The sequence below is a fragment of the Astatotilapia calliptera genome, chromosome 10 (genome assembly GCF_900246225.1).
Source record: "Astatotilapia calliptera chromosome 10, fAstCal1.2, whole genome shotgun sequence".
NCBI lineage: Eukaryota > Metazoa > Chordata > Actinopteri > Cichliformes > Cichlidae > Astatotilapia > Astatotilapia calliptera.
In genome coordinates, this window is record NC_039311.1 from 26890530 (window position 1) to 26918331 (window position 27802).

General features: G+C 40.6%; 1 protein-coding gene across 6 annotated transcripts in view; it reads right to left on the reverse strand.

Annotated features, from left to right (window-relative positions):
• Positions 1 to 27802, reverse strand: part of gria4b (glutamate receptor, ionotropic, AMPA 4b) — a 159111-nt gene that overhangs the window by 33993 nt on the left and 97316 nt on the right. For 5 of the 6 annotated variants that reach the window (XR_003273644.1, XR_003273643.1, XM_026182433.1 and 2 more), the window contains exons 5-10: positions 27248 to 27301; positions 25900 to 26058; positions 19748 to 19915; positions 19096 to 19200; positions 14191 to 14301; positions 3354 to 3560 (exon numbers count right to left, since the gene is read on the reverse strand). Coding sequence is in view for 4 of the 6 variants with exons in the window: in XM_026182433.1 (XP_026038218.1) it covers positions 3354 to 3560; positions 14191 to 14301; positions 19096 to 19200; positions 19748 to 19915; positions 25900 to 26058; positions 27248 to 27301 (804 nt within the window). In the remaining 2 variants the exon portion in view is untranslated. Of the gene's footprint in view, positions 1 to 3353; positions 3561 to 11826; positions 13352 to 14190; positions 14302 to 19095; positions 19201 to 19747; positions 19916 to 25899; positions 26059 to 27247; positions 27302 to 27802 lie in introns of those variants that run through there. The other variant, XM_026182436.1, reaches the window with a different exon arrangement.

Sequence of the window (27802 nt, forward strand, 5' to 3'; positions counted from 1 at the left end):
AACAACCAATCGCAATCCGTAGCTAGTTTAGAATCACCAGCTAGCCTAACATGCATGTCTTTGGACTGTGGGAGAAAGCCAGAGTATCTGGAGTGAGCCCACACAGGCACAGGGAGAAGCCACATCACTGTGCCACAAGGTATAAGCTTCCTGATTTAAACCTCCTGGTTCGTAGGGGGCTTTCTGTGGGGAGTTTGCACATTAAGCCTTTGCTTGGATGGGTTCTCTTTACCTACTCTGGCTTTCTCACACATGTATCTCTGTACTTGTTAGATGAATTGGTTACTCTAAACTGGCCACAAGTTTGGTTGTGAGTGTGTGTTGTTGTCTGTCTCTCTGTGTTGGCCCAAAGGACTGGCAACCTCTCCATGGTGTATCATCACCTCTCAAGCCACGTGGGAGAAGCTCCAGCCTCCTTTGCAACCCCGAACTGGATAAGCGGTTAAGTAAATGAATGGATGGATAGTTAACAATGGCTGGTGGACAAAAGAGGAAGTCTTGGCCTGGATATCTGTTATCCACTATTCCAGATGTCCTAGCTACAACAGAAGCCCTGAAATGTTGGCCACCAGACCAGCGATAGGTTTCCAGATTGCTTTGTGAATGACAAGTCCTCAGTGTGCTCGATTCTCAGCCAGCTTTGCTCCTCACTTATGACAGCTGGTTCAAAAAAAAATACAAGATGCTTCAAATTCTTCAGTCAAAGCCTCAAAATGCAAACATATGGATGAATGACATCACATTGGCTGAAATTCTTTGTTGCAGTCTCACTGCAACAACTTTGACCTTAAAGTCATACTGCGATGCTAAAAATGCAGCTTTTACTTCTGGTTATGTTTCCACTGACGTAGTACACGAACACAATTTCTGTTGTGGGATTAAAAGGGTCCAAATGGCTCAAAATTGTGTGATGCCAGCTGTACTTGGCCAAAGCAGCACGTCGGCACTTAAATCTTCCTGTTAAGGGATTTACATTAAAGTAATGTCGCTCAGCATGTCTTCCCATCAAAGCAATTCTACTGGGCAGGCTGCGTTTCTGCTCTCAGTTAGTTAAAGAGATGAAAATAGCAGAGAACAGAGCTGCACTTTTTGTTCCTGCACTTTTGACCAACCTGGTTAGTCTTTACACCAAAAGTGCACTGTACTGCTTGATCAGTCCTGACACATCCCGAACTGTGCCTCTGCTTACGCTCGCCGCAGTCGACTTCACAGTGAGTCACTGCAGCACCAAAGAGGCGCAGGCGAGAAAAATGCCACTTTGTGAAAATGCCACTTAACTCATCACAAAAAAAAAAAAAAGATTTGGTTTTTGACTGTACATTTTAAACAAAATGCTTTTGCTGCTCGTGAAAGTATCAAAAGGATCTTTTTTTGTTCTGGGAAAAATGAATTTTATAGCTTTTTCTCAGCAGATGAAGGGAAAATAATCATAGTGTCAGACAGAAAGTACAATATCACACATTTATTGAATAGAAAAGCATGAGTGAGACCTCAGCTGTACTTATGTCCTTTTTATCTTCACTTGTTATTGGTTTCTATATGTTTCCTCCTAGTGAAATGTGTTTTTCGCCTTAAAAACATTCAAGTAAAAAACCACAAGCAGGCCCTGAAATTGCTCTATCACTCCTCATGCACATCCTTGCATCTTTTTTGATCCCACATCAAGGTGAGCAGCAGAAAGACACCTCGTTCTCAAATCAAATGTCCTCAGAGATTCTTTAACAAGCTCCACACCTGTGTTTCTCCTCCAAAAGCTCTGCTCTAATGCTCCCCTAATTCCCCTCATCCTGCTAGCATTAACAACACCAGAGACTGTTCGCGATTTCATTTCATATGGGCTTAATTATGGCCACAACAAACAGAAACAGTGCTTCAGACGGAGCTCTCTGCAGGTCAAGAAAAACCGCTCCTGTAGGAAAAGCTTCTGCAAAGGCAAAATTCTGCATGAAAAAGACATATAGAGCGTTTTATGATTTAAGGAATCTATTTAACCCTACGATAGACAGGTCTGTTATTTATCTTAGCTGGGCAGAAAATAAGCTTTTACATATAATCTCTCTGTTCCGTGTTTGCTAATCTGCTGTTAATTTACCCTTTGTTGATGCCGTTTGATGTTAACCCTTTATCACACAAGTATCATACAGGCTGCCTGGACTTATTTTATACGTTCGTCTGTAAAATTGTCTTCTCTTGTTTCTAGAACAAACGGTAATGGAACTAGAGTAATTTAAAGAGCCCGTGTAAAATGGCCAGGCAGTTAAAAAGGGACTTAATATAAAAGCACTTTCTGGATTGTGTACTACTATTTTAAAGCTTTATGTTTGGGATTTGGTCATTTCAATATTAAAATTTTTGGAGCCAGAAGATTCAATATTTGGTGGAGAAGGTAAAATGGTCCAATATGGTGCTAATGTTAGCAAGCTGGGTTAGCAAGTTGCTTCCATAGACTGTACAGAAGCAGGTAGCTGCTAATTAGCACTAACATGTAAATATAGCAATGATAATAATGGCCTTTGACTGCTGTGGTCACAGACCTGGTTTCCATCCTCAGAGCGACCATTTCAAAGGCAACAAGATCGCAAATTCATGTGGCACAGCTGTTTTGGTTTCCGTGGTCTCCAACTACAGTTTTCCCTACTGTGACTGTAGCGTAAGGCGATACCTAGCAAACAGCTAACAGTAAGTAGAAGCTGACACACCCATTATTAATTGGGTAAGTTAAAAGAAAAAAATTTCTATTTGCTTAGTTGTAGCTCTAGAGATTTTTTAAAAAAATCAAATTAAAAAAATGCTTTTTAATGTACTAATATTAGCCATTTTAATATAGGAGTCTGCATGTATTGACGGTGTTGAATGCAGCCTCAAGGAGCTCCAGCCCTGGCAGTTACTGCATAATATGAACTTAATACATACTAGTAATACTAATATGAGCTTACAAAATTTAATTAGTTTAATTTATCAATATAATTTTTTTTTATCATTCAGCCTTTAAAATATAGACTTTTTTCATGTCATACTCATCAAAGATTTACAACAGCAGCTTTAGTTTGTTTTATGTATCTTTTCTTTCATCGACTTTTGGTTTGAGGTTTAATGATGTAGATTTTGATCAATAATTTCAGTTTTCAGCTTTCAAGATCAGAGTCTTTTTCTCTCTCTCAGAAACCAAGCTTTTGTACAAATGTATTGTTAGTACAAAAAGATCTGGAGGAGGCACCATATTCTCTGTAAATACCATCTTGACTTCTATTGACAGCATAAAATTGAAGCTTCAGTGAAATGAGTCATAAAAAAACTTAAAAAAAAAACAAAGATAATTTCCGTCAAAAAAGATTGAAAACAAAAGTTCTTACCCCGTACACCAGCTCCCCGACCATGCCGTTCCAGATCTTCGTCTCTGGGTCCCTGGCGCCGTACTTTCCGTCGGGGACGATGGAGATCTTGTACTTGATGCCGATGTGTTTGGCGATCTCTGAAGCCAGATCCACGCAGTAACCCTCGTACTGGTCGTTGCCCTCATACATCTCCCAGTTCTTCTTAAGCATCACGTAGGGTCCCTCCTACACAAGGGACCATAACCAGTGAACCAAACCATCAGACAGACAGACACGCAGACATGAGGGTTTGTGCAGTGACACACAAATAGAGAGCACTGAACTGTAGCTCATCAATACCATGATGGATTAAGGTACTTGTGGAGCAACGGCTTGATGAGGTGCCTGTTTGGTTTGCATATAGGGCATGCAGATGATAAAACGCACAATTCTTACTGATTAAATTTTGGAGGTAGTAACAAATCCTAGAAACACTGAAATGGCAGAGACAGACTGCTGAATGTTAACAATGCATTCTTATAAGTATTGACAGAAGAATCTGATTTTCAGGCCTGACGACAAATGAAACAAACAAACAAGAGGAGCCTACGACTAGATACTTCCACAAACGTGGATCATTTCCTCCACACCATGCATGAATTGAATCCTGGATCCAGAAGGATCTGAATCCGGATTACTCTCATGATCTCTCCTAATTTTCTCAATTTCAGCTTAATACACTTATTATACACAAGATGGACTGTGAAATGTTTTACTTTTTGCTTTCTCTTGCAATGGTAAAGAATCTGTTCTACTAGATCAAGTCCAAATCTTGGGCCAAGCTCCACTGCTGGTAAAGTGTTCATGCAAAGCAATCCAAAATAAGCCTGCTAACAAACAAACAAAGCAGCGAAATCTCATAACCCCGTCACTGTTTGTAATTGTTGCCTGGGGCAAGAAGAACGAGAAGACCTGAATGAGTCGTGTCTTTCAGGCAAAAAAGCGACACCTGTTGGTCAATTTTGGGTACTGCACTTAGAGCTCAGATTATGTGGAAAGAGGGAGAATACACACAGTGTAAGCTTTCATCTTGAATATTTTTGACCTCATGAAGGTTGTAAATTTCTAAAATGCTCAAACAACACAATGTATTTGAATTTTCTGGGGTGGCGCACCAAAGTCTGGAAGCAGCTTACTAAGTATTTGTTTACAGAAAAGAAACCCTTTAAATAAAAAGGACTCTTAGTACATAAACTAAATTTTCTTCAGTCTTAAACACTGAAACCATTAAATTTGTTTTAAATGTATACATGCAGTTATTTATTTAGACTAAAGCACATTTTCAGACCTAACCGAGCGATCAGCATTCTTGAGCTGTAATGAGAAACGGTAAATAGCTGCATTTATGTAGCACTTTAACCTGAATCGATCTCATGGACCCACTCACCAACACACTCAGCTGCCATGGGAGGTGCTTCTCTGACTACTGGGAGCAATTTGGGGTTCAGTGCCTTACTCAAGGACACTTCAGCATGCGGTTAGGAAGCGTCGGGGATCAAACCGCCAACCCTGTGATTAGTCAACGACCTGAGCTACTTCCCGAGGCACAGAAGGTGAAACGAGGCTAAATTAGTGCATTATCCCTGGTGCTCACAGCATTTCTGCTTCAAGTTTTAAAAACAGGAAAAGCTGCGTATTTCCTGTTGAAAGTTTAACATTCAGTTCTTCAACAATGAGCAAGGTTAGTTTAAGACTACAAGCTCATGTTATGACTATTAATCAATCAGATGATGAGATAACAACAACCATGAACCTCTGCAGTCGTAAGAAAGTTTAACTGTCTTTTTTAGTTGTTTGTGATTTGAGCAGAGCATACACAGCATATAAGATTTACGTTGTCACAGTAAAAATCACACATTAATGGGAAGTCCAGGTAAGAAGCCTCACCATCTTTGAAACTGGGAGAAACAAAGAGTATAGTCATCCTTTTTAACAGCTGGAATGACTTAAATTCACAAAAAGGACTCAATGTTTTTATTCAAGATGAGCAGGAAAATATTTACAGAGATCACGGCACAGAAACATTTTCCCATAGACTTCTATATGACTGGAAATCTTTTTGCAACCCCCTGGTGGCCATCAAAAGGAATGCAGGTTTAAGGCCCTTTTTAGACCTGAAAGCCATGTACATTTTTTTTAATCATCCATGTGATAGAATCCTGATCAGCTTTCACAACACAACATCAATGACTTTCATTACAATGTAAAAAAAGAAATATTACATCACAATTAAAGATAATAATCTATAAATGGAACAAAGATTTATATAATTTCTCTATTTTTGTGAGCAGTTTTCATACGTCAGCTACAGGAGAGAAAGATCAGGTCTGAACAACTTTCTACTTTTATAAACTACGGCATCTAAACAGAATCTCCTTAAACTAAAGGACAGCTCACTGACACGTGGGTGACGTCGAACTGGATACTTTTGACTTTTTAGTCACGTGAAATCACCAGAAAATCAGTGCGAAGGAGGTGGGAGGAGAAAGACCATAACTTGTGTTCACACAGACAGCACTGACATGCTATAGCTAAAAAGTCTGAGTCTAAAGAATTACAGAGAATTTGTAAAAACAGCTATAGTCACTGCACTCCTTGCTTTGCCTAGTGCCTTAAGCCTGCATTCTTTTCAGTGGTCAGCAGGGGGCGACTAGTCTGGCTGTAAAAAGAGTTACAGTTGCATAGAAATCTACTGGAGAAAAATTCCTCGGTTCCCTTGGCCTACGACTTCAGTAATCGCTTTCTTGGTGGGTTTATGGTCTTAGTCTCTAGTCTTAAGTCCTGGTGAATACAACGTGATGTTATTTTCATAAATTAAACATTCGGTGTCCCTCAGTTTCACAGTCAGATGCACCTTGAGATGTCTCAGTTCAAAAAGCCGTCACAGTAGCTATGATATTCATAGACTATCTGTTCTTAATATGTGGCACACACCATCATTTAGGCAGGCAAAGCATTTGTATAGATGCATGTCACAGAGACAGAAAACATGACTAAGCAAAAAAAAGGTAGAGGAGGGGTACAGACATGGAACAGAAAGGAGCAGAGAAATTAGATGCAGTCAGACTGAATAACTTAATGCCACCACTTAAATAATCGGGGTGGCTACATCAGTCTACACTGTGACCAGAGGAAGGTTGTATATCATTAGATTTCTTGTTCCTCGGAAAGTGATCTAAATGTCAGCCGTGCATGCTTTCTGAACTCATATTTCCAAACAAATTACTTTTGTCATGGATGGCAGCATATTGCATATTGAGAATGGGAGCAATTTATTCTTGAGATGTGTTTGCTTGACATTGCCGCCGGCCAAAGCAAGGTAAACCAAAGACTCGATGGCAGGGAGAGAATGCAAATGCCCGGCTGAGCCTACGGCACAACAAAGATGTTACTGTACAACATAATGATGGCACGATGTACTAAAATACAGTGAAGGACGCTTGTAGTGGGTTACAAGGTTCCATAACTCATTAATAATATTAACATGAATCATTTGCCAAGCCTTTTAACTAATTATTAACATTTTCCCACAACTATAAAGCATCAATCATACTCTGTATCTGCATATCAAATTCCCTTGTCCGTCTTTATGTTTGTGCATTATTTATGTAACATGTCAAAGAAAAAGATTACACATAACACTAGCCTCACATTATGCTGACTGCCTCAGAAAATAATCAGCATCCTACCCTGGGTTTGCTGTGTGTGACAGACCTCATAATAACTGCATTAAATGCAAAATTGATAAGCACAAAATGAAGCAAAACTGTAGTTTTACAGCCTGGAGATCAATTTGTGTATGAAGGACTTAAATAAATACCTTCTGCTACTACCTGAAAGCTACACTAGCTAATGCCAGCTGAAAAAAATGGAGCTCAATAATCACTAATATCGACAAATAACCAGCTCCCCGAAGTTCAAACACAAGCCCTAACAGTCTTCATTTAAAGGTAAAAAAACAAACTGTAGCTTTGGAAAGTATTTTGATATTGACATCATTAGCAAAGAAGCAAGCTAAAGTTAGTCAAACTGTCACTTTCATTGTGGTTCAGATCAGTGAAAGCGCCACTTCCTGCCAGTGTAAATGAGTTTAACTGCTCATTTAATCCCTCAGGTGTCCTAATGTAGGAAAAGAAAGGTAGCTCACTGAGCTAAAAACGTTGCTGTGGATTCTTATTACTTAATTACTTAATGTATGAATGTCCATGGGAGAGGTCTTTGTCAGGAGGAAAAGCTGCAAAGCTAATAAAAACATAGTTAAAAGTCACATTTATGTCCTCTTCATCACAAAGTAATCTAGATATCCTGATATCCTTCAGTATCCAGGGACTCGGTTCGTGCATGTATAGAGAGAATTATTAGACAGGAATTAGGCAGGAATTCAGGTAAAAAGAGAGAACACACTTTGAATGCTCTTGAAAACACCTTTTCCCCACATTCATCTCTGTGCAGCAGTACAGTGGGTGCCAGTACAGCTAGTAAGAAATAGCTCTTGTTGCAGTTTTAATTAGATTTTTTTTATTATGGTAAATTCCTGTTTTTTATTTTATTTTGCAACTTCCAGCTTGTCAGGACATGGAGTCCAAAGGACATCTGAATAATGTCAGATTTATGCATTATATACAGGTTTTACTAGCTCAGGGTACAACTAATCGACAGAGTAACAGTTCATTCAAACAGGCTTTCATGCTTTTTCCTTTACCACGCGACAGGAGACTGAATATTTGCTGTGATAACACTATAGTACTGTACCACAGACAGTTTGTAAAATCCCGAGGATGAGTGCTTTCGCCACCACCATCCTAGTGTTTTGAAAGTTGTCAGCTAACTCCTCTATCTATTTAGACCTGCAGGTCTGTCTTTTGTACTGTCTGAGAGGTAGAACAGCATTTAGCAAATGACACAAAATCCCCAAGAACTACACAAAGATTAACACTGATAATCATTTTATTACCAGTTTTAACAACATTGTCAAAAAAGTTTAACTGAGCTTAGCGTTTGGTCTGGCCGGTCAGCTAGCAATCAAATTACCTCAACAGCCAACCCCAGCAGCTGATAGCTCACATAAAGTTTAGTCTTTAAGCTTATTCGGCCTGCATGGTGCTTCTGCAAGCCACTTTGCAACCCACCTCCATCCCAGGGTTTCTGGTGTTGTTGGAAAACATCCCTGTTGTGGTCCGGATGGACATCTCTACTTTAAATGTCCTCTTTGAGGACCTTGGTAGTCTTGATGATCTACAGGAATCAGGAATTCTTGTGCTGGCTCTTAAATGGAACTCATGTCACACTTTTAATGAATCGCAAGCGTTTTATTGATGATGACTTAATCTGCGAGTTGATCTCTGCCAGTGTTTTTGGATTTATATCAGAGGGAAATCGGCTCTAATCCATATGATTTATGATAGCGGGGTGTATGACAGTGCTGGCAGCCAGAGGAGCAGAGGGAGTCAGTGTTTCTGGCACAAGAACAGAGCAGTACTTCAGAGGTCTTCACAGTAAAGGCCAGCATGGCTGACAGGCTGGTCAATAATCACAACCGCACGGCTTCACTCACTGCCTAATGAGACTAATTACACATGCCATTAGAACACACACACACTCTCACACACACACATACCACAGGGCCAACTGCATGTCACAAATCCATACGTACACCCACACACACACACACACAGTCTACATTAGTAAAATCTGGCCATTTGGCTTTGTGTGTGAGTGTTTTGTACGTTACGCAGGACAAACAATCTGCTGCACATTCTGTTTGATTATGAGCAATAACAGAATGATGGCCCATTGTCCAAAAACCTGACCGCAAAAACCAAACTGTGTGACGCTCTCACACACATTATTACTTCTCCATGAGTGACTCATGTCGGGGTTTAGTCATCAGCAGCCATTAGACGCTCTAATCACACTTTATTTGACTGAGTGTACGACACTGAAAAGAGGAGCACATTTGAAGCGCACACAGAGAATATACTGTGAATCTCCATTTTGCTTTTGTTCACAGCAGAGGCGTTTGGGTGCTACAGTCAAGGGTTTTGAATCTGAAAGCTTCAGCCACTCTAAGCCAAAGTTTGCGATTCCCAACAGTAAAGCAAAAATATAATTAGAAATGTAAAACGTGGTTGAAAAGACAACATTCGTCTATAAATCACAAATTTACTATTTATAAGGTTTAAGAAACGTGCCCTTCATTCCCACAATCACACAGAGTGACTCACTCAAGAACATTTTTGCATTCTTATCCTCAACCTCTCATTTATTTTCATCTAGTTTACTTTAGTCAGATCTAGAAAAAAAACTTTTTAACTGATAAAATTGTTTGCAAATTGTTTGCTTCAGCTTGATGAATGTTGTAATTTGAATACAGGCAGAATTCATTTCCCCTAATTGTCGTATAAGGCTACGTGCTCTGATCCATTTCTGGGTAATTTTCATCAGCATAAATGTTGACAATGAAGAACCTGCAGCTTAAAGTATGCCTGTCAGAAATTTTCTCCACTGTCAACATCTTTGTCTAATGTACCCACTCTCCCTCCTGTGCACATGTCCAAATCAGCCTTGCTTCTCTAACTTTGTCTCCAAACTGGTCAGCCTGAGCTGCTCATTTCTAATCTTGTGCATTTTGGTCACTGCCAATGAAAATGTGAGCATCTTCAGCTCGACCTCCAGTCTTTTTGTCAGTGCCACCATCTCCAAACCATACTCACTACCATCCGTTTCACTTTTGCTGCTATCCTTCCATCACAAATCACCCCTGACACTCATCTCCACCGGCTCCATCCTGCCTGCCTTCTTCTTTACCTCTCTTGTCCACTATCTGTTGATTTGAATTGTTGAGCCCAGATATCTGCTTTCTAAATACTCTGGCTGCCCCCCACAATTGTCCACAGGTGACTGGCCGAAGGTTCCCTCAATGCCTGGAAAAAAATCAGCATAAAGAGCTTGAAGATGTTCAAATGACAACAGAATTGAATTAAATTTCAGACCAAAATACTCAGAGAAACTCTGATGTTAGAGGCCTATGAAATTAATTTAATTGAACATTTATTAGCATTATTTCCAGTCTTATTTGGTCCACTAGAAATTCTTTTAATGCTCAGAAGTACTCAATTCTTTTAAAAAGAACAGACCAAAGTACATGACAGCAATTAATGCATCAGTTAACAGAACAATAAATAATCAGAATAAGGGAGGATTTAAAGGCAGAAATAATTTAAAGACGAAGGTGATTCCAGAGTTTTAGAGCTGCAACTGTAAGAGCCATTCAGGAATTTGGTATTACTAAATGTTACTGATTAATTCACCTAAGATTATGACATGTGACGATAAAAAAGATCTGACTCATAACCTGAAACAAACCAAATGAAGCTATACACTGAATGATGATGATGTTTCTGCAGCAGCATTTTGAACCTACTGCAGTCTTTTACTCAGTCCAGCATATACAAAGTTGGAGTAATCCAGTCTGGAAATTAATCTGCTAAATTTGGGGTTGACACCCCGAAATTTGAATGAGACCGAGGTTGTAGGTGCGTTATCAACAGGGATTTTAAGCACCACAGTGAAGCCTAACAGCAAAACCATTTCTGAAACATTTCACCGCTGTTGCAGGACTTCTATGTAGTTCCTGCCCTTTGGCAGGTTGATACTGTGCCAAGATGTGTAATGAGGGAGTTTTAAGCCAAGGCACACAACATCAAATCTCACAGCCTTTTTACTGCCCATATAATCACAATCAAACGTCGTCCTTGTCCACGGGAGCTTTTCTGAATATTCATCAAACTCTGGGCAGCTGAAGCCAAAGACTTCACAGGGTTTTTAGCTATCTCTTAAAGCTTTAGGCTCACGACAAAGAGAACTAAACACCACTTTGAAAACAGTATGACCTTGTGTTGTGACAAGACATAAAAACTCTCCACAGCTTCTATACTTTAAAGGGCACGGTCTGGATTATAACAGATTAGACTGTAGCCATGCTAATCTGGGAGCTCAGCTTTGATGTACTAAAAAAATCTGAAAGTTGTTTTCTCTTTTTAAGATGCTACAGCACCACAAGTGGACTGCAGCGAGTATCTGGCATTAAATATGTGGATTACTGGCAAGTGAAGGTGAAGTATTTTTTGCACTTGTTGACTGTCATGTCATTTTTATTTATGAGAAAGCCTTTCTTATAAAATCATATAACTTTGTGGAGAAGAAACGACAGAAATATGGCCTCAGGATAGGTTCAGGTCTGAAGAATGGGGGCACCTGGTGGACCCGCTTGAATTATGTGAAAGCAAGGGCAGAGTTAAGCCCTCAGCTTTGGGCCAAAAGCAGCCGTCAAATCGGACAAACAAGAAGGAACACAACACACAGCTAAACTGTGCACAGAAAAAAATTAAGAAGACAAAACAAGCGGCAAAAAAAAAAGGTAAAAACCAATCAATATCATGGATTCTCCAACTGTGGTTTGGTTTAGTGTGTGCTCGTCATTTTTTGTGTTGTTTAAATACAGACAACTCTTAAAGGTTTAAGATAAGAGAAGAGCCATTAAACGGTTTCTGGGATTTTATTTTATTTAAATGTGGTGGCATGGCTGTTTCCAGACCAAACCAACAATGACTTTGTGAGAAAGATGGCTGCCCTGTAACATGTGGCCACCACATGAAAGAACATGATTCAACCATTTAAGGAACAGAATCCAGTCTGGGTAGGATCTTAAAGATTTTTTATTCTGCTGATGGGTCAAACAATGTCTCACACATTCTTGATTTTAAGATAAAAAGTTAAATTTCATTGTTTCACATCTAGAATTAGCACAAGAGCTTTGAATGCAAGTTAATTTATTGAAAATTGAATAGTTTTATTTACAATGATGCATTAAGGAAGACTACACCAAACCCTCTTGTCCCTCCCTAAATTTTTCATATTTTTTTCCATGAGGGGACTGGTGCCACCCCATGCCCCCCCTTTTGCCATGCCCCAGTCTCCAGGTTTCTGGGGTAGAGGAGCTATCCGCCTTTAAATATAAGTGAGATCATAAAACTTATTTCAGGCTTAGGCCAGGGAGCAGCTAGTGTAGGCCTGATAATCAGCAAGCATATTCCACGACATGTTAAACTGCTACTTTGCAAAGGGTTCTTAAAACGCATTAAGACACAGATGGATGTAATATAAAACTTGGACGCTTCATTAAGTTTATGCTAAGCCAACATTACTCTCACAAACACGCAGAACAAACATTAAAAGCGGGAATGAAAGGCAGCCGTCACAATGTAACTATATTATCATGCTGCACAAAAGCATGATGGATATGAACTGGGATGATTATGAGAGCATTAGTCTTTCTAAGCTGTTTTAAGGCTTACAGGAAGCCCTCGGAGTGTGTAATGTACTGTACGGTAGAGCAGGTAGTAGGAGAAGGTGACAGGTTTAGACAACATGTATATTTATACACTGCCACTTCCTTACTTTACGCTTCAGGCTCTGGAGATCTTTGCAAAACACTACAATCGCAAACTGGGGTGATTCTCGAGCTGTGATTGGCCACACAGACACACCAAGCATGACAATGCATGACACTACCACACACACACATTAGCAGGTGTAGTTGGAGCTTGTTTATGCTAGAAATCAGATGCTGTGATGGTAGGAGTGGGGGGATCCATTTAGGCCTCAATAGGTGTCCATCCATGAGGGCGTCCGTAAAAAACAGAAAAGAAAAGAGGACTGTCTTTTCCCCCTCCATTTGCATTTTATTATCCTCTCGAGGGACTCCATTATGGCTCTGAGCGGCTCCATTTCTTGTTCAGATTTCTGAAACAGGGTATCCATTAACACAGCTGCTGTGTCTCTCCTCTCGCCCAGTGTCTTTAGGGCTTCATTTTGGCTCAGGCTGCTGTGTCCATCACTCTGCCATTAAGGGCTTTCATATCCTGCTTGCGTCCAACTGGGGATCAGTTTCTTAAAATGGGGTTCCTCATCAGGGGCTGAAAAGAGGGAGGATTTTGCTGAGCTGTGACTCTCCATTCCCACTTCCTTACCTTCCTTCCTTCCTCCCCTCAGATGCTACATTTACATCTGGCTGCTTTACTCTATTCAGCCACCGCAGAGTCGCTGCTACAGCTTGAGATTCGCATGCCATGCAAAGGCAATTCAGTGTGTGTGAAATGCTTTTGTAGATGTATGGCACTGCTTTATAAAATGCAATAAAAATAAAAAACCCTCAATAACGGCAGCTGTTTATGATGTTTATTGGTGCAATAAAGGAAAATCTAAGTGACGGCAGTTAGTCCTACAGCTGTGTTATGTTTTATTGAAATTTCTGTTGAAGTAATAAAAATAAATCCCCTTTCCTTAAGAGTTTTTTTAAAAATAGAAAATTATGTAACTAAGCAGACTTATCTCTGAAATCTGGTCACTCGTAGCGCAGAATTTAAAGGTTTTTAGGGTTATAAAAGTGCCAAATTGTGAGCACTGAACTTGAATATGTGCCCTTGCCAATTTCATCTGGCTGCTGCTTAAAATTTTACCACTAAAGATGCCCTTTAATATATTAAAACATGTAACAAAAAAAGTACATCAGAAAAACAAACCAGAAACACTTTGCAAGCAAAAAGTGCAGCCGACCGTCATGTTTTTCGTATCAGTGTCGGAGATTTGTGATGTATGATGTGTATCCACTAAATCTGACACTCCTGGCTCTGCATATGAATCAGTGTAATCTGCAGAGGCACTTGTTAATAACACTTCCTGGCATTACAAATTACTTTGAATATTACTGCATGCATGAGTGTGCGCGTTGGTTGAGGACATGCTGGTCTCTTACCATGATTGTAGTGACTACAACGGTTCGATTTTCCATGCCAGAAGTGTCATTTGGAAGCAGCGGAGAGTCCTGGATCAGCACCAGTTTGTCTGCGTCGTTCCAGTAGCCAATCTGTAGTGAAAACAAAAACATGAGATCAAGCTCCGAAGCGTGCGTAGATTCATAATAATATGCTATATAATCCACATGGTCGGGTGGGTGTATGTATTATGTATTATGATGATGCAATCCCTAATACCGTGGGAGCTATTTTACTTGATGCAAGTGGATGTAACTGGAGAGGAAAGCTTTGTTTTTACTGCAGCGTGAAGCTTAATTTATGCAGCTCAGTGTTGGCGTTACAAGTAATTTGTTCAAATAGTGGACACTTTTCTATCATACTGTAGGCACCCTGATAGTGATCATATTATATTATTTCCCATTTATTAATTATCACTTTTATACTGTTAAATTGTTGGATACTGTTGGATGTTTCAAACAATGGGATCAGGATTTAAGTAAAAATAATCCAGATGAGCCAAAAACTCTAACAGCTCGCTTTGCATGTTTCCTGGCATGTGTATGGTTTCCCTTATATGGTTTCAGACATGAGCCAAAGCTGAGATCAGGAGGTGTGGTTTACAAGCACTACTTGGGGAAGCCCAGCAAAGGGCAACCAATCAGAATAAAGTGTGCTTTTAGGGAGGTGTGGCTTAAAGAACGGCATGTATCATTGGGCTAATATAACAGTCAAACGTAGTACACACATATTGTGATATAAAACAAGAAGCAACATACACTGTGTGACATTTAAAGGAAAAATCATTTTTATTTTTTGGAGTAATTCATAATGTGCATGGGCTCTATAGAGAGAAAAATGTAGAGTAATATTAACTTAATGAATGATTTTTATAAATGTTGACTTTTATAAATGTTTTAACACTTCAGTTTTTTATAAAATAGAGGATGAAAAGGCACCATTAAATACAAAAATACAAGGATAAAGTTAAAAGTGACAAAATCGCAACTCCGTGATTCCTTTACTTTCTGTTGATGCTTTGAAATGTATCTCTTGCTGTTGTGCAGACTGTGACGGCTCATGTTTCACATACGGTGTAAGTGACCTACATATGTCTCTGTGCACACGAGGCAAGAGGCTCAAGATGATGAAAGCTGATGAATCCAGAGCTTGGAAAACACTTTTAAGAATACCTTGGGTTGAGATTCCCAGGACCGGGTACCTTTATACTAAAGTTGGCAAGAGTAAGGCTGCAACTATTTGAGCTATTAATACAAGAGTACAACAGTATTTTTAAGTATTTTTCCCCAGGCACAGCTGTGAAACTTGGTACAATGTCTATTACTAATTGCTAATGACATCTTCTCCTGACAGGAGGTGCTGTTTAAAAAAAGCACATTAAACTTTTTTTCAATTAACTTCCAGGTTTTAGTTATTTAGTCCAACTATACGTCACAAATACATAAAGTATCATCATATCACGCTGAGGAAAGCCAGTTAAAGACAGTAAGCAGTACCATTTGGCCTTAGATTAATATACTTCACACAAGATGCCAGTTTCAAGATCAATGTGGTGTAATATCATGCTCAGCTGACTTTACTGTCTTCATCCTTCATCCAGAAGTCCTTCAGGGGCAAACTGACTGAGCAAAATTGACAGATAGGTTTGCTGTGGCTGTAATATCATAAAATTCTTTCAGTGGAGCATTTTCAGCAGGGCGAAGGCATTTAATTTGCTGCAATCCTGATCTTTGTGCACATATTTATTTCAATTTATGGTAAAAAAAAAAAAAGGCCTTTATTACTTAAAGGAAACCACAAACAGCAGGCACCAGGTAATAATTCAACATGTAGATAGCCGTCGATTGCTCTGAAGTAATCATTCTCGACTTTTAAAAAAATTACAATAACTGCTAATTCAGCACAGAAATAGACACATGGTTCGCTCTTTTGTTCTCTAGATGAGAGTGGCATTTCTGTACTTTGAGACACGTCTCACATAGCTATGTTTAGTCATGATTTTTATTTTAATCTGATCTAAGCTACTGATGGTGGTATGGACTCACAATTCATAATCATATTTGCAGGTGGGAGTAAAAATGACCTGCTGCTGATGAAAAAGGACCCTCCCCTGTCAGAGGCATGGTTGGTTCCCTGTAGACATGAATTCTTCTGGTGCTTTTATGTTTTTATTGGGGCAGGGACAAATTTTGGACAAATTTTGTCCACGCCCTGAAGTCGACCCTTATGAGCAGCTACAAGTGAGTCATAGTGTAGGTGCTGGGAATAAGCTGTGATTGGCTGATCCCTCCAGTGTGCTGAGGCATCAGGATGATTGAGGGCCACGGAAAATGTAGGAGAGAGGCTGTGACCCACACATGCACACACACACACATATATAGACCGTGTCCTGACGGGACCCTCGCCACGGCGAAGGAAGACAGGCCAAAGCAGCTTTTGATTGATGGGGACTCCTCTCTGCCTCTCCTCCCCCTCCCCTCCACCTTGATTGCTTTCTATTTCATTTCATCCTTTTGGCATCACTCTCACAAGTGCCCTCTCTCTCTCTTTCCCCCCATTTCCCTTGAATTTCATCTACAGACATCCATCCATCCTCTCAAACCAGCAAGCAAAAGATGCTGCAGCTTCCCCGCCACCACAATTTACTTATGATAATAGAGAGCAGCACACTACATGTCGTATCATCCCACTCGCCCAGATACTTCACATGAAGGCAGTCTGCACGAATCTACAATGATTTATGGATGAATGAAGAAGGTTTCCGATTTAGTTATATTCAAGCATGCACGCCCACCAGAGCACGGGTCTTTGAAAATTATACGACATCGTGTTTAGGAATAAAGTTGCTCGCTGGAAACCTGCAAAATCTGTAACCTGTTGAGCTACATACAAGACCTGTTATGACATGCTGTCAGGCACATCATTCAGAGAGCCAGATAAATAACACGCATGGCAGAGTAAACTGTCTAACCTTAAAACAAATTCTTAACGTCACAGTGCAGTTTTAATCTAAAAGAATCCCCTGCCTTTATAAAATCCTGACCACATTGTGGTTAAGCAGCTGATTACACACGCTGGGCTGTCAGGCAGGGTTCCCTCATGGGATCATAAACATTTTCCAACCACTAATTTGGTGAATCCTGCAGCGTTGGATGAAAAGACTGATTTTTACGTCTCCTCAGAAGGTAGCAACAGATCACGTGTCACTGGGATAACACTGTCAGATTACTAAAAAGGAAATGTATATCGTATAGATACATATGTGACAACTTTAAAAATACTAATCAATAAATCAAACGGGACTATTTTTTTTTCATGATAACCAGTGATATGAACTACAGTACTGTCTTTATTTTGCTACTAATTGTAAATGCTAAATATGCATACCTGTATTTAATTTGCATTAAATTCAAATATATAATTTCAAATTTCAAATAAAGTTGCTTTCACACAGGACGTGGCTGCAAATTATTTATTTCTGTTTTTGGCTTTCTGCTGTTATTTATTACAGCAAAGTGGGAGTCTGGAGGGGACTTTAGCCTTTGCTATTTGGGTCGCCAGCTTAAAAAGGTGAGCCATAGCTGCTCCCCCATCCTGTGCTGTGTCCACACAATAGCCAAAGCACAGGATGCTGCTCGGGAGATCTTTCAGACACTGCAGGAGTGACATTTGTTGAACTTTGACAGCTCTGTGCTGTGAAGACTGCCAGCGTGACCAATAGAAAAGAGGCATGTAGCTGACAGCACTCAAGGAAGGAAAATGGAGCAAAAGTTAATGTTGTGTGCCTTCCTTCCCTGAATTATTCAAAACAAGTTTGTGTGAGCGAGGCTTTCGGTTTACCGGGTGATCTATGCTCCCATAGATTCATGGCCACAAGCTGTGGGTAGCAAAATGAGATCATGGAAAAAAGGGGTGGAAATGAGCTTCCTTCCAAAGGGTGGCTGGGCTCATCTGTACTAGGGAATTATACTTCAGTGGGAAACCTCAATGAAACCCTACAGCGTAACCTCCCTAGAAACGCAACAAGACATTGTAATTTCTGTGCAATTTCTCGCTACTTTGTTGCTTTGATGTTTTAATTATAACCATCATCTCAATAAAAGAAAAGACAATCATAGCATCAATATAAGGACTCAGATGACAGCAAATACCTGGATGGCGACTGATGAAACTATTGGAAATGACATTAGGGAATGTCAAAAGAAGTGGAAAAATGTGAAGGACTAAAGTGTTTGACCCTGAAAAAAAACCCCATCACAAGAAAGAGCCAAAAAAGTTTCTGTTGGACGGCGCTGGCTATAAAACGCATGGACACAACCACAGGGTAACTAACATGTAATGCACCAGAAGAAGCATAAATGCTGGCCTCAGTGTCGGCAACTTATGTAGGTTACATCATATCTTCTACAAAGGTCCCCACAGAAGTCTAAATCAGGCCTTAGAGACAGTATGAGAAGCTTGGTCATCTGGGAGGTGCTCAGAGTGGAGCTGTTACTCCTCCACATGGAAAGGCGCCAGCTGAGGTGGTTCGAGGGTGCTTCTTAGGAGCCTCATAGATGAGGATTTTCAGGCATTTCCAACCCAGAGACAGAGCTAGAACACAGTGGAGAGATTGTGTCTCTCAGCTGGATTGGGAACGTCCCATCAGAAGAGCTGGAGCTGCTTAGATTGCAGCAACTAGGTCTAGGACCTGTATTAGCAGCACAAAATGGATTGAAGTTTGAGTTTATATTGGGACCACATGGGGTGTATGATGATTTCATAGTCGTGTAGCTTGTTGTAGGTCTGCAAACAAACTGGATTTCATAAGTCAAATGTGTGATCATCACCGTTAGCCAAATATTTATCCACAGCACAAATGAAAGCAGTGTGGTGTGATGCTTTACCCGTCTGGGTCCATTATTCTTCAGTTCAAACACGTCCATAGTGTAGTTGACCCTGCGGCCATAGTGGTCAAACTGGACATTACCTGTTAGTCCCTGCAGCCGGACCTGCACACAGAGGGGGACGAAGACATGTACACACCAGGACATGATATAGTTCCACATAAGCAAATATTGTTTTAGTACACAAAACTGTTGGAAGAAAAGTGCAGCAGGCTGTATCAAGGGATGACACTGCATGCTGCATGATTTGAAGAGTCTGGGAGATTTTATTTAATAAGCAGATGTTCACTACTCCTTTGAGCTTATTGTTGATTTAAACAAGCCAGCCAGCTCTGTCTTCTGAGCATCAGCTGAAACACACTTTCAACTGGTTTGAGGGCGTTTAAAGAATAGTTCAATATTTTGGGAAATACGCTTTTCAGAGAGTGAAGCTTTTCTTAATATACTTCTTTGTGCTCTAAGGGGCTCCGCTGTATCTAAAAGTGCAACTGCATGTTGAGGCAACGATCGTGAAGATCAGAGAGCGTCTCCTTTTCAATAACAGACATTCGAGCAGAGGCTCACAGCCACCCGGGCTCTCCATTAAAGGTTTGAACAAAGAGGAAGTAGTGAAAAACCTTTGCCGATTACCTCCACTTATGCTGCGTCTCACCTGTTTTAGAGTGCGCTCCATATCGATGCCCTGGTTCCACGGGGCGGCAGGGTTAGCGAGGCAGTCGCCGGCGTTCCCCCGTCTTGAAATGTCCACCTTTTGCCTGCGCAGGTTCCTGAAGGCCTCGGCCATCACCATCACACCATCGTATGTCAGCGCCGAGGTGTACTGCGAGACGAGAAGGGGCGATCAGAGATGTTATCCTGCGTTCAGGGGTAGGATGACTCCAGGCCTCAAGGGCCGGTGTCCTGCAGATTTTAGATGTGTCCTCAACACATCTGGTAATGAACAAATCATTTGAGTCAGGTGTGTTGACCCAGGGTGATGCCTCAAACTTGCAGGGCACGGGCCCTTGAGGCCTGGAGTTCCCCACCCCTGCTGTATGTGGTCAATGATGGAAAATGTGTCTATAAAAGAACAACTTAACATCGAATAAAAGCTCTTCAGGATGAAGCAGACTGTATTGAAAGGAAATAAAACCCAGCAGGGACAGATGCCGTGGTTTGTAAATTACAGTCTTTGTAGCCCGAGGCGACCCCGCTGCTCTGCCCGTTTTGGGTAGTGCTGGGGGACGCACACCAGGAAAAGGTATGAGGCCAATTAAATACTGATTTAGCTAGACAGGCAAAATGTTCTGCAATATTTGCTGGTCAGATGTTTTTAAAAACAATCTGCGTAAGGTCGCCTCCGAGAGCGTGCTGACTTTCTGCAGGGCCAAGCAGCACGCGGTAACAGCCTGGCTGTTAGAGCGAGGCAGCAGTTTTACTCTGCTCATTATTTTCTAGATATAGAAAAGGAGGAGAGCACATTCCCCACAGTATAAACCTCCCAATTTCCCCTAATCTGTCTTTGACCTGAAGACTCTGCCTCTGCCTTTGCTTCTGATTATTTGGGTCTACAAAAAAAAAAAAAAAAGAAAAGCACTCGCCTCTCTCTCTCATGAGCAATACATTTCCCTAAAACTCACCTCTGGCAGGGCAGAAAAGTAATTGAGTGAATGAGGAATAGGCAGGAAGACGCAGAGTGGGTGGGTGGGTGAGTGAGGGGGGATAGAAAGGGGAAAAGGAGAGCGTTTTGTCCAGCCGGGAAGCAGTCTGGCATTAATTATCCCGAGTAGCAGGAGTTCATTAACTTTGCCTCCGGCCGGGGGTGAATCCTATTCATTAGCCCACTGCTCACGGTGACATTATGGCTCTCTGCAGAGAGTCTGCTGCACTCCATCCCCCTGTTACTCTTTGACAAGCTGCCCCAAGTAACACACACAAACAATCACGGAGTGGGATAAACTCACTAACAGTCACCGCAGCTATCGGCTTCTTCTCATCTTCATCCTCACTGCGAATGCTGCCAGGAACTTCGTTATTTATTTTTTTTGCAGCTGTGTGCTCACAACCAGACAGACACCAGAACAAATTGAATTCCTTAAGAAATGTTGGTAAGTCAGAGGTCTTTAACCAGGCCAGATGAAGAAAAGTCTACATAATGTTTGCAATCTGAGGTTAGACACTCTTTCTTGGTTTAGAGAAAGAAAATCCTCTGGCCTTACTGAAGATTTAAAGATAATCTGTCTCGGGCATAAAAGACGAGATGTCAGGTTATTCGAGTCCTGACTTGAGTATTTCAATGATTGCCTTTTTAGTTTTTGGAAAACTGTGCATCACAAACAAAGGGTGTAACTCACCAAGAAACCAAAAGCACTGCACGTGTAAACTCAATGACTTACACCTTTTATTACTGTGTATTTTAATCTACACAGGGCCATAATTTACAAAATTAAGATCCTGCTGTATTAATTAAGAAGCCACTGAAACCAGGGGTAGCTCTGACCGAGAAAACATACGTAAACAGCAGAAACATGTGAAACAGAAGCTTTTTGTCTCCAGCTGAAATTATACCCTGCATAGTAAATCTTTCCAACTCTGATTATTTACAAAATGAACATATTGTTTTATTCAACAAGACCTGAAACTGGTGTTTGGGAACATAAAATCATGAGGAAATGGTTTAATGTCGTTATTATGCTAACAGTAATGTCACTTTCTCATAGATTTCTATGCAATCGCACTTCTTTCTGTCACTGGAGAAGTCGCCCCCTACTGGCAATAACAAAAAAAAAATTGCAGGTTTTCGCTTGAAGTTTTTACAGGACCCTCTGCAGACTGCAGTCCCATAAAAACTAAACACATCCCATGACTCAGCAGGTTGTAGAACGACTTTTAACTGCAATAACTTAAAGTCATTATTTTCTTGATGACTCTATTTCTGATAGATGGTCTTACATTTGAATCTAGAATACTAGAGGAGTTCATGTTGCAGTGCAAGGTGCCCCAGTCCTGTGACTGCAAAACAAAATCAAGACATCAGCCCTCTACCAACATGTGATGGTATGAGGTGTTGTCCTGTGTACTGTGATTAAATATCTCCATTTTGGTCTCACGTGTCCATTGTTCTGGACTTCTCGTGGTTTGTCAGATGCAACTTTGAAAACCTTTGCTGCCGTTGTCTTTTTAGAGAAAAGAAACTTTCTCCTGATATCCCTTCCAAACTAGCCACACTTGTTCAGTCTTGGCTCTAATTGTGCTTTCATGAACTTGAACATTTGATATGCTAACTGAGGTCTGCAGAGTCTGAGATGTAGCTCTTTTTCCCCTCCTTTCTTTTATTGAGCATTGCACAGTCTGACCTTGGGCTGAATTTGATGGAATCACCACTCTTGGGAAGATTTTGGCATCTGAATGCTTCATACCAGCAAAGTGGCAAAATGTCTGCTTTTATAGATCCGGTCATATTTGCTGATGATCAGTTCATCAAGAGACTTTCATTAAGAGCATTTGCTACTTACACTTTTAATTGCTATGGAAGCAGTAAGCCTGTACTTAGTTTTTCACTGGGCTGTATAAAATCCTATCTGGATCTTTTTGCCTATAAATCTGCAATTTCAAGCTCTGGAGTTATCATTTTGATATCCAATCACAATGCAGGAAGACCTGAGAAAATAACATGGGTTAAAAACAGAAGAAACAAATACTATCATCTAGCAATGATATCTGTTTCTGGCATTATCATTTTATGAAAAAGAAGCAACAAATTCCTCGGAAAAATGCAATTATACCAGAATAATGCTAATCAGGGTCACCTCATAAATATAACTGAAGTGACACCAAAAATTAGCCAAGGAAACAGCTTTATGCATCCAAATAAACTGCTTCACTGAATAGCGTTAATTAATAATTAGTTATTTCAATCATCAAAGTAACAGTTACACCCAAAACATCTGCCTCTGGCTTCGGATTTGAGGTACTGTGTGCTAACTAACTGATAATGCGGATGATAAGCCAACATGATTTTATGGAGCGAATCTGTTTTGATTTACTGAGGTGTTACACTGTAGGAACTGTTGAGCCATATTAACATGTAAAAGATCCCTGGATGAGTCAGGAAGGGCAACTGGAATAAATAAACTTGTTTATTTAAATTAGGTAAGAAAACTCATATAATGTCCTTTCTGGATAAATTAAAGTGAAATTTGGCGCGAGATGTGCTTTAAAGAAGATTAAAAACTAGCAAAAAACTTTATTCAATTTTCACTCTGCATGTGTTTATACAACAGTTTACATTTAATCATTAGCTTTTATTAATCTCTGGCTGTCTTCCACATCATGTCTTTTGTCCTGCCTCCTCCCCCAACCGGTTACAGTAGATTGCTGCTCCTCCCCCAGTCTGGTTCTGCCGGAGGTTTCTTCCTGTTAAAAGGGAGTTTTTCCTTGCCACTGTCACCGAGTGGTTGCTCATAGGGGATTTCCTGTGTTTTATTGTAGGGTCTTTACCTTACAATATAAAGAATATAAATGAACTGAACTGAAATTGAACTAGTGACTATGATTTAATGCATTTATAAAAAAGCATACCATCAGATTTATATTCAGATTCCTCCTAATAAACCAAAACAGCAGCTTCACTGAGAGATACGGAGTAAGTTAATGCACTGAAAGGCTGTTTGTGTTTGCCGCTGCAGGTTAAAATAAGACTGTGTATTAATGCCAGGCGTAAATGAGGTATAACATCTCCAGTGTTGTCCTTGTCATGCCAAGCTCACTGTAATACACTGAATAAGAATATCCCATTTACTACCTGACGACTCCTGGAACTTTTAAACGCCAAGTCTTACATCTGTCTTTGCAAAGTGAGTAAACATGCCAGGAGGAGGCCTAACTCACTGTCCTGTTAATATATTAGCAGAAAGAAGGGCTAGCTATGACTCAGGCTGTGGACAACTTAGTGGGGAGCAGAGTAATTTAGGCTGAGTGGATTTCCAGGAGAGAGAGCAATTTATCAAGAAACTGAGTGGGGGAAAACACAAAGACACACACACACTCACACAGATATCACAAACACACACACATTTTGTCATGTGAGATCGCCCTGTGGTGTAAACTTTTAATTTGAACCACCCCAATCCATCAGATACGCACACGCTACACGCACACTAGCGTCTTGACTCACACCACTTCCACTCCACTGCATCTGGTTTTTAAAATAGAAATCTTTGTTGGACACTCGGATCTGCTCGAGGGGGGAGGTTCGCTAACCATCATGGCGTGATGCCTTCTTGCCCCAGTGCTATTCGCAATCTGTGTGACTGAAAAGGATTTAAAGTGGGTCAGTCTGTCACGTCGCTGCTCGGCAGCAGTGGAAGAGGCAGGAGGAGCGTTATCGATATTTTTTGTGGGTTTTTTTGATGCCAAACATGATAACACACATTCATATTTTTCATCTTACATGGCAGCATCCTTAAATACATTCTCTTTATTTTGTTTTTCGGCTTTCAACTACCCCAGCAGGATTCTTTAAGGAAAATGGTTTTGCATGTTTCAGTCCATTACCTACAAATAGCACGCACACTATTGTTCATATACAGGACATCTGTTTTTAGATACATTTCCCACCCTCCAGGGCCCAAATGCATAAAACTCTCTCTCAGATTTATCACCACAGTTCTCACAAAGGCAGAAATGTGCACAAAGCTTTTCCATCATATTTGTAAACTTTTAGAAGCTCATTCTAAGATTTAACCACAGATGGAATTAAACAGCCCCTTATTTGCACCACAAATTATGAAATGCCAGTGACAAGAACTGAAAAAGAAGAAGCGCATCATTTTGTCATCATTTAAAAGGTATGTCCTTAAAGGCATTCTCTGGGGGAGTGGACAAAACGCTACATTGGTTGAGATCTCAGTTCAGAAATCAGACACACACACAAAAAAACTGAAGTAAAAAGGAGAACTAACGCTATCAGCACAAGCAGCGGGACCCATACAGTTACAGATAATGATAATAACAATAACAAGACAAAGTAGAGAAGACGAGGACAAAATTAAGTACACACTAAGTCATTTGTAGTAACATTTGTGAATGGGTGTTATGTAACACCTTTCCACTTAACCGAGCACTCAGGGTGCTTTCTACCACACACATTCACACGTACAGTGCTTCCTTATCGCTGCTTAAGCACTTTCTAACATTCATGCAGGCACTCGGGAGCAAGTCCGGGTTTATATCTTTCCCAAGGATATGACTGGAGGAGTCCAGGGGTAAAAATTGATATGGCATAGTATTAAAATATTATGAAAGGGACACCAGCACTTAACATCTAACTTTATTATAGAAGAATGAAGTGAATGGTTTCAAATAACCCTTAAATACACAAGCAGTCTTTTTTTGGAGCATTTTCTTATTTATCTTTTGACCTGGAAATTAGTGGATTTATCAAATTTCACTAATCCACTGGATAAGCTGAGACTGTTTACTTGAATTTATTGGCATTGATGTTTGCAACTAAACACTTAATTATAATAATAACAAGCTGACCATATTAAAAAAAAGAGCAGTATGCTATGTACAGCCCGCTGTCCATCTCATAATATGCTACACAAGCAGTGCTGATGTTGCTAAACGCTTTGCTTTAATATCAAAGGATCTCTACATCTTCTGTACTTTGCAGTGAAATTTTCACTTCACAAATTATGGGGACAGCAGATTGTACAGGATTTGGATCAAATCACTAGAGGTCTGCAGGTAAAACTAGTTGTGCTGTGGGGCTTAAGACAAAGGCTTGTGTTGTACTTCTGCTCTGATTCTGACATGACTCACCTTGGGCGGGGCGTCCGAGCCCGGGTACTCCCTCTGATCCAGTTTATTCCAGCGCTGCATCAGTTTGATGACCATTGGGTTGCTGAAGTCGACCAGCTGGAAGCCCGTCACGTTTGCGCCGCCATGCATGAAGCGTTCCAGGTTGATGTCTTTAAAACCCTTGAGGGACAAGAAGGGGAAAGAGCGGTCACGTCCAGTCACAGATCCATCAGTGGCAGACAGAAACAAGCATGTGGCAGGAAGGACGATGAGGGCAGAGGTATTGCACTTAACAAGTGGAATATCAAAGCCGGTAACTACCAACTGACTGCCACTCGTAAACATCAGATTGAATTTATTTACTGCACTCTTCAGCGTCTATAAGAGAGTGCCACATATCACAGCAGCAGCACTGGAGGCAGTGAGTGAGGAAGACGTGGTGAGCTGTGCTGAATCTCACAAGACTGTGATCACAGTCATTATAAATGTCTCTTAAAGCAGGGAGTGCATAAAGTCTTTGATCCTGTAGTATACTGCCATCATACAAAATATCTTCAGGTTCTTCTGGTTCACATCGTGTAACAAATGAGGAAAAGTGTAACTAATAAAGTTGATGTTTGAACAGTTTTCCAAAGCTAAAAGTGATATTTTCTTGTTGAAAGATTCTCCCAGGCGATAGTCACATCCCACATGTGATTTTTTAAAGTAGTTTCTTATAAATGTAATCGGCCCTCATGCATCTTTTCTCATCTGCAGACTTTCAGTCTACAAGACTGGGAAACCTTAGTCGTTCATACATACTGGATTAAAGTCATGAAGCCCAACTGAATATGCCATAATGCTCCATATTAAAAACAGTCTAGTTTCACAGATTGATGCCCAAAGGGGAGGTTTTGTGTTATTTGCTTTGTGTGACTTTTATTGAAGCCACTTATGTTTCGTGGGGTTTGGCCATTTGCAAAACAAAAAAAGATATATTTTAGTAAAAAATGAGTAAAAAACATCACAGATTATTTTAATGATTTTCTTTTGGAGGTTTTTGCCAAATCTGTATGGGAGGGTTAGCAGGGAAAACCCTGTTATTGCCACAATTAGTCTCACATTTGTAAATATATTTTAACAGCGGGAGCGGTCTAGCACTACAGAAGCAAAAAATCCTACTGTTATCAGTTTTAACATCTGCTCCTTGAGCAAGGTCTTCAAATTTAACCACACACAGTCTTGAGATCAGCACCACACGGACTTAAATTACAACGAGCTGGCAGTCAGCAGCATGAGAAAGCAAGCCACAGATGGAGTGAAACAAATACGAAGGACAAAGAGAGACGCAAACAAACAAGGACCCTGACAGGAAGTGTCCGTCCCTCACCAGATTGGCCATGATGTAATGGTAGCCTTTGATGTGTTTCCCGACGCTGACAATCTGCAAGAAGGCAGAGCAGAGCTCATCGTTAATCTGACTGGATTACAGCATAACAAAGCTTAATTACATTAAATGAGCATGTGACAGGTGAGTGCATGGGCGTTGACACCATGGGTCCATCGGGTTTGACACTCAGACGATTGAACGTCTAAACGAATGAACGGGCGGTCACGTCAGTATGTAAACACTCCACACTTCGAGGGACGTGACAGATCTTCTCAACGCTCTCACTCAACATGCATACAACCACACAGCTGCATCGTGGTGATAAAAACTCATCTTGAAAGCTGACATCTGCTGGGAAATCCCACTGGACATCCAGGTAATAAGGGCGTGAATCAAGGAGAAAAAAGTGCTTTGAATCCCGGAGAAAAACCGGGATCAGTATCAGGTCCCCGGCAGCTTAACTGCTGTCAAGACCCGAGCATCAGTTTGAACGCTCTCAGCTCCAATATTCAAGATTACTCTTAAAAAAGCCATGATTACATCACAACAAAGACC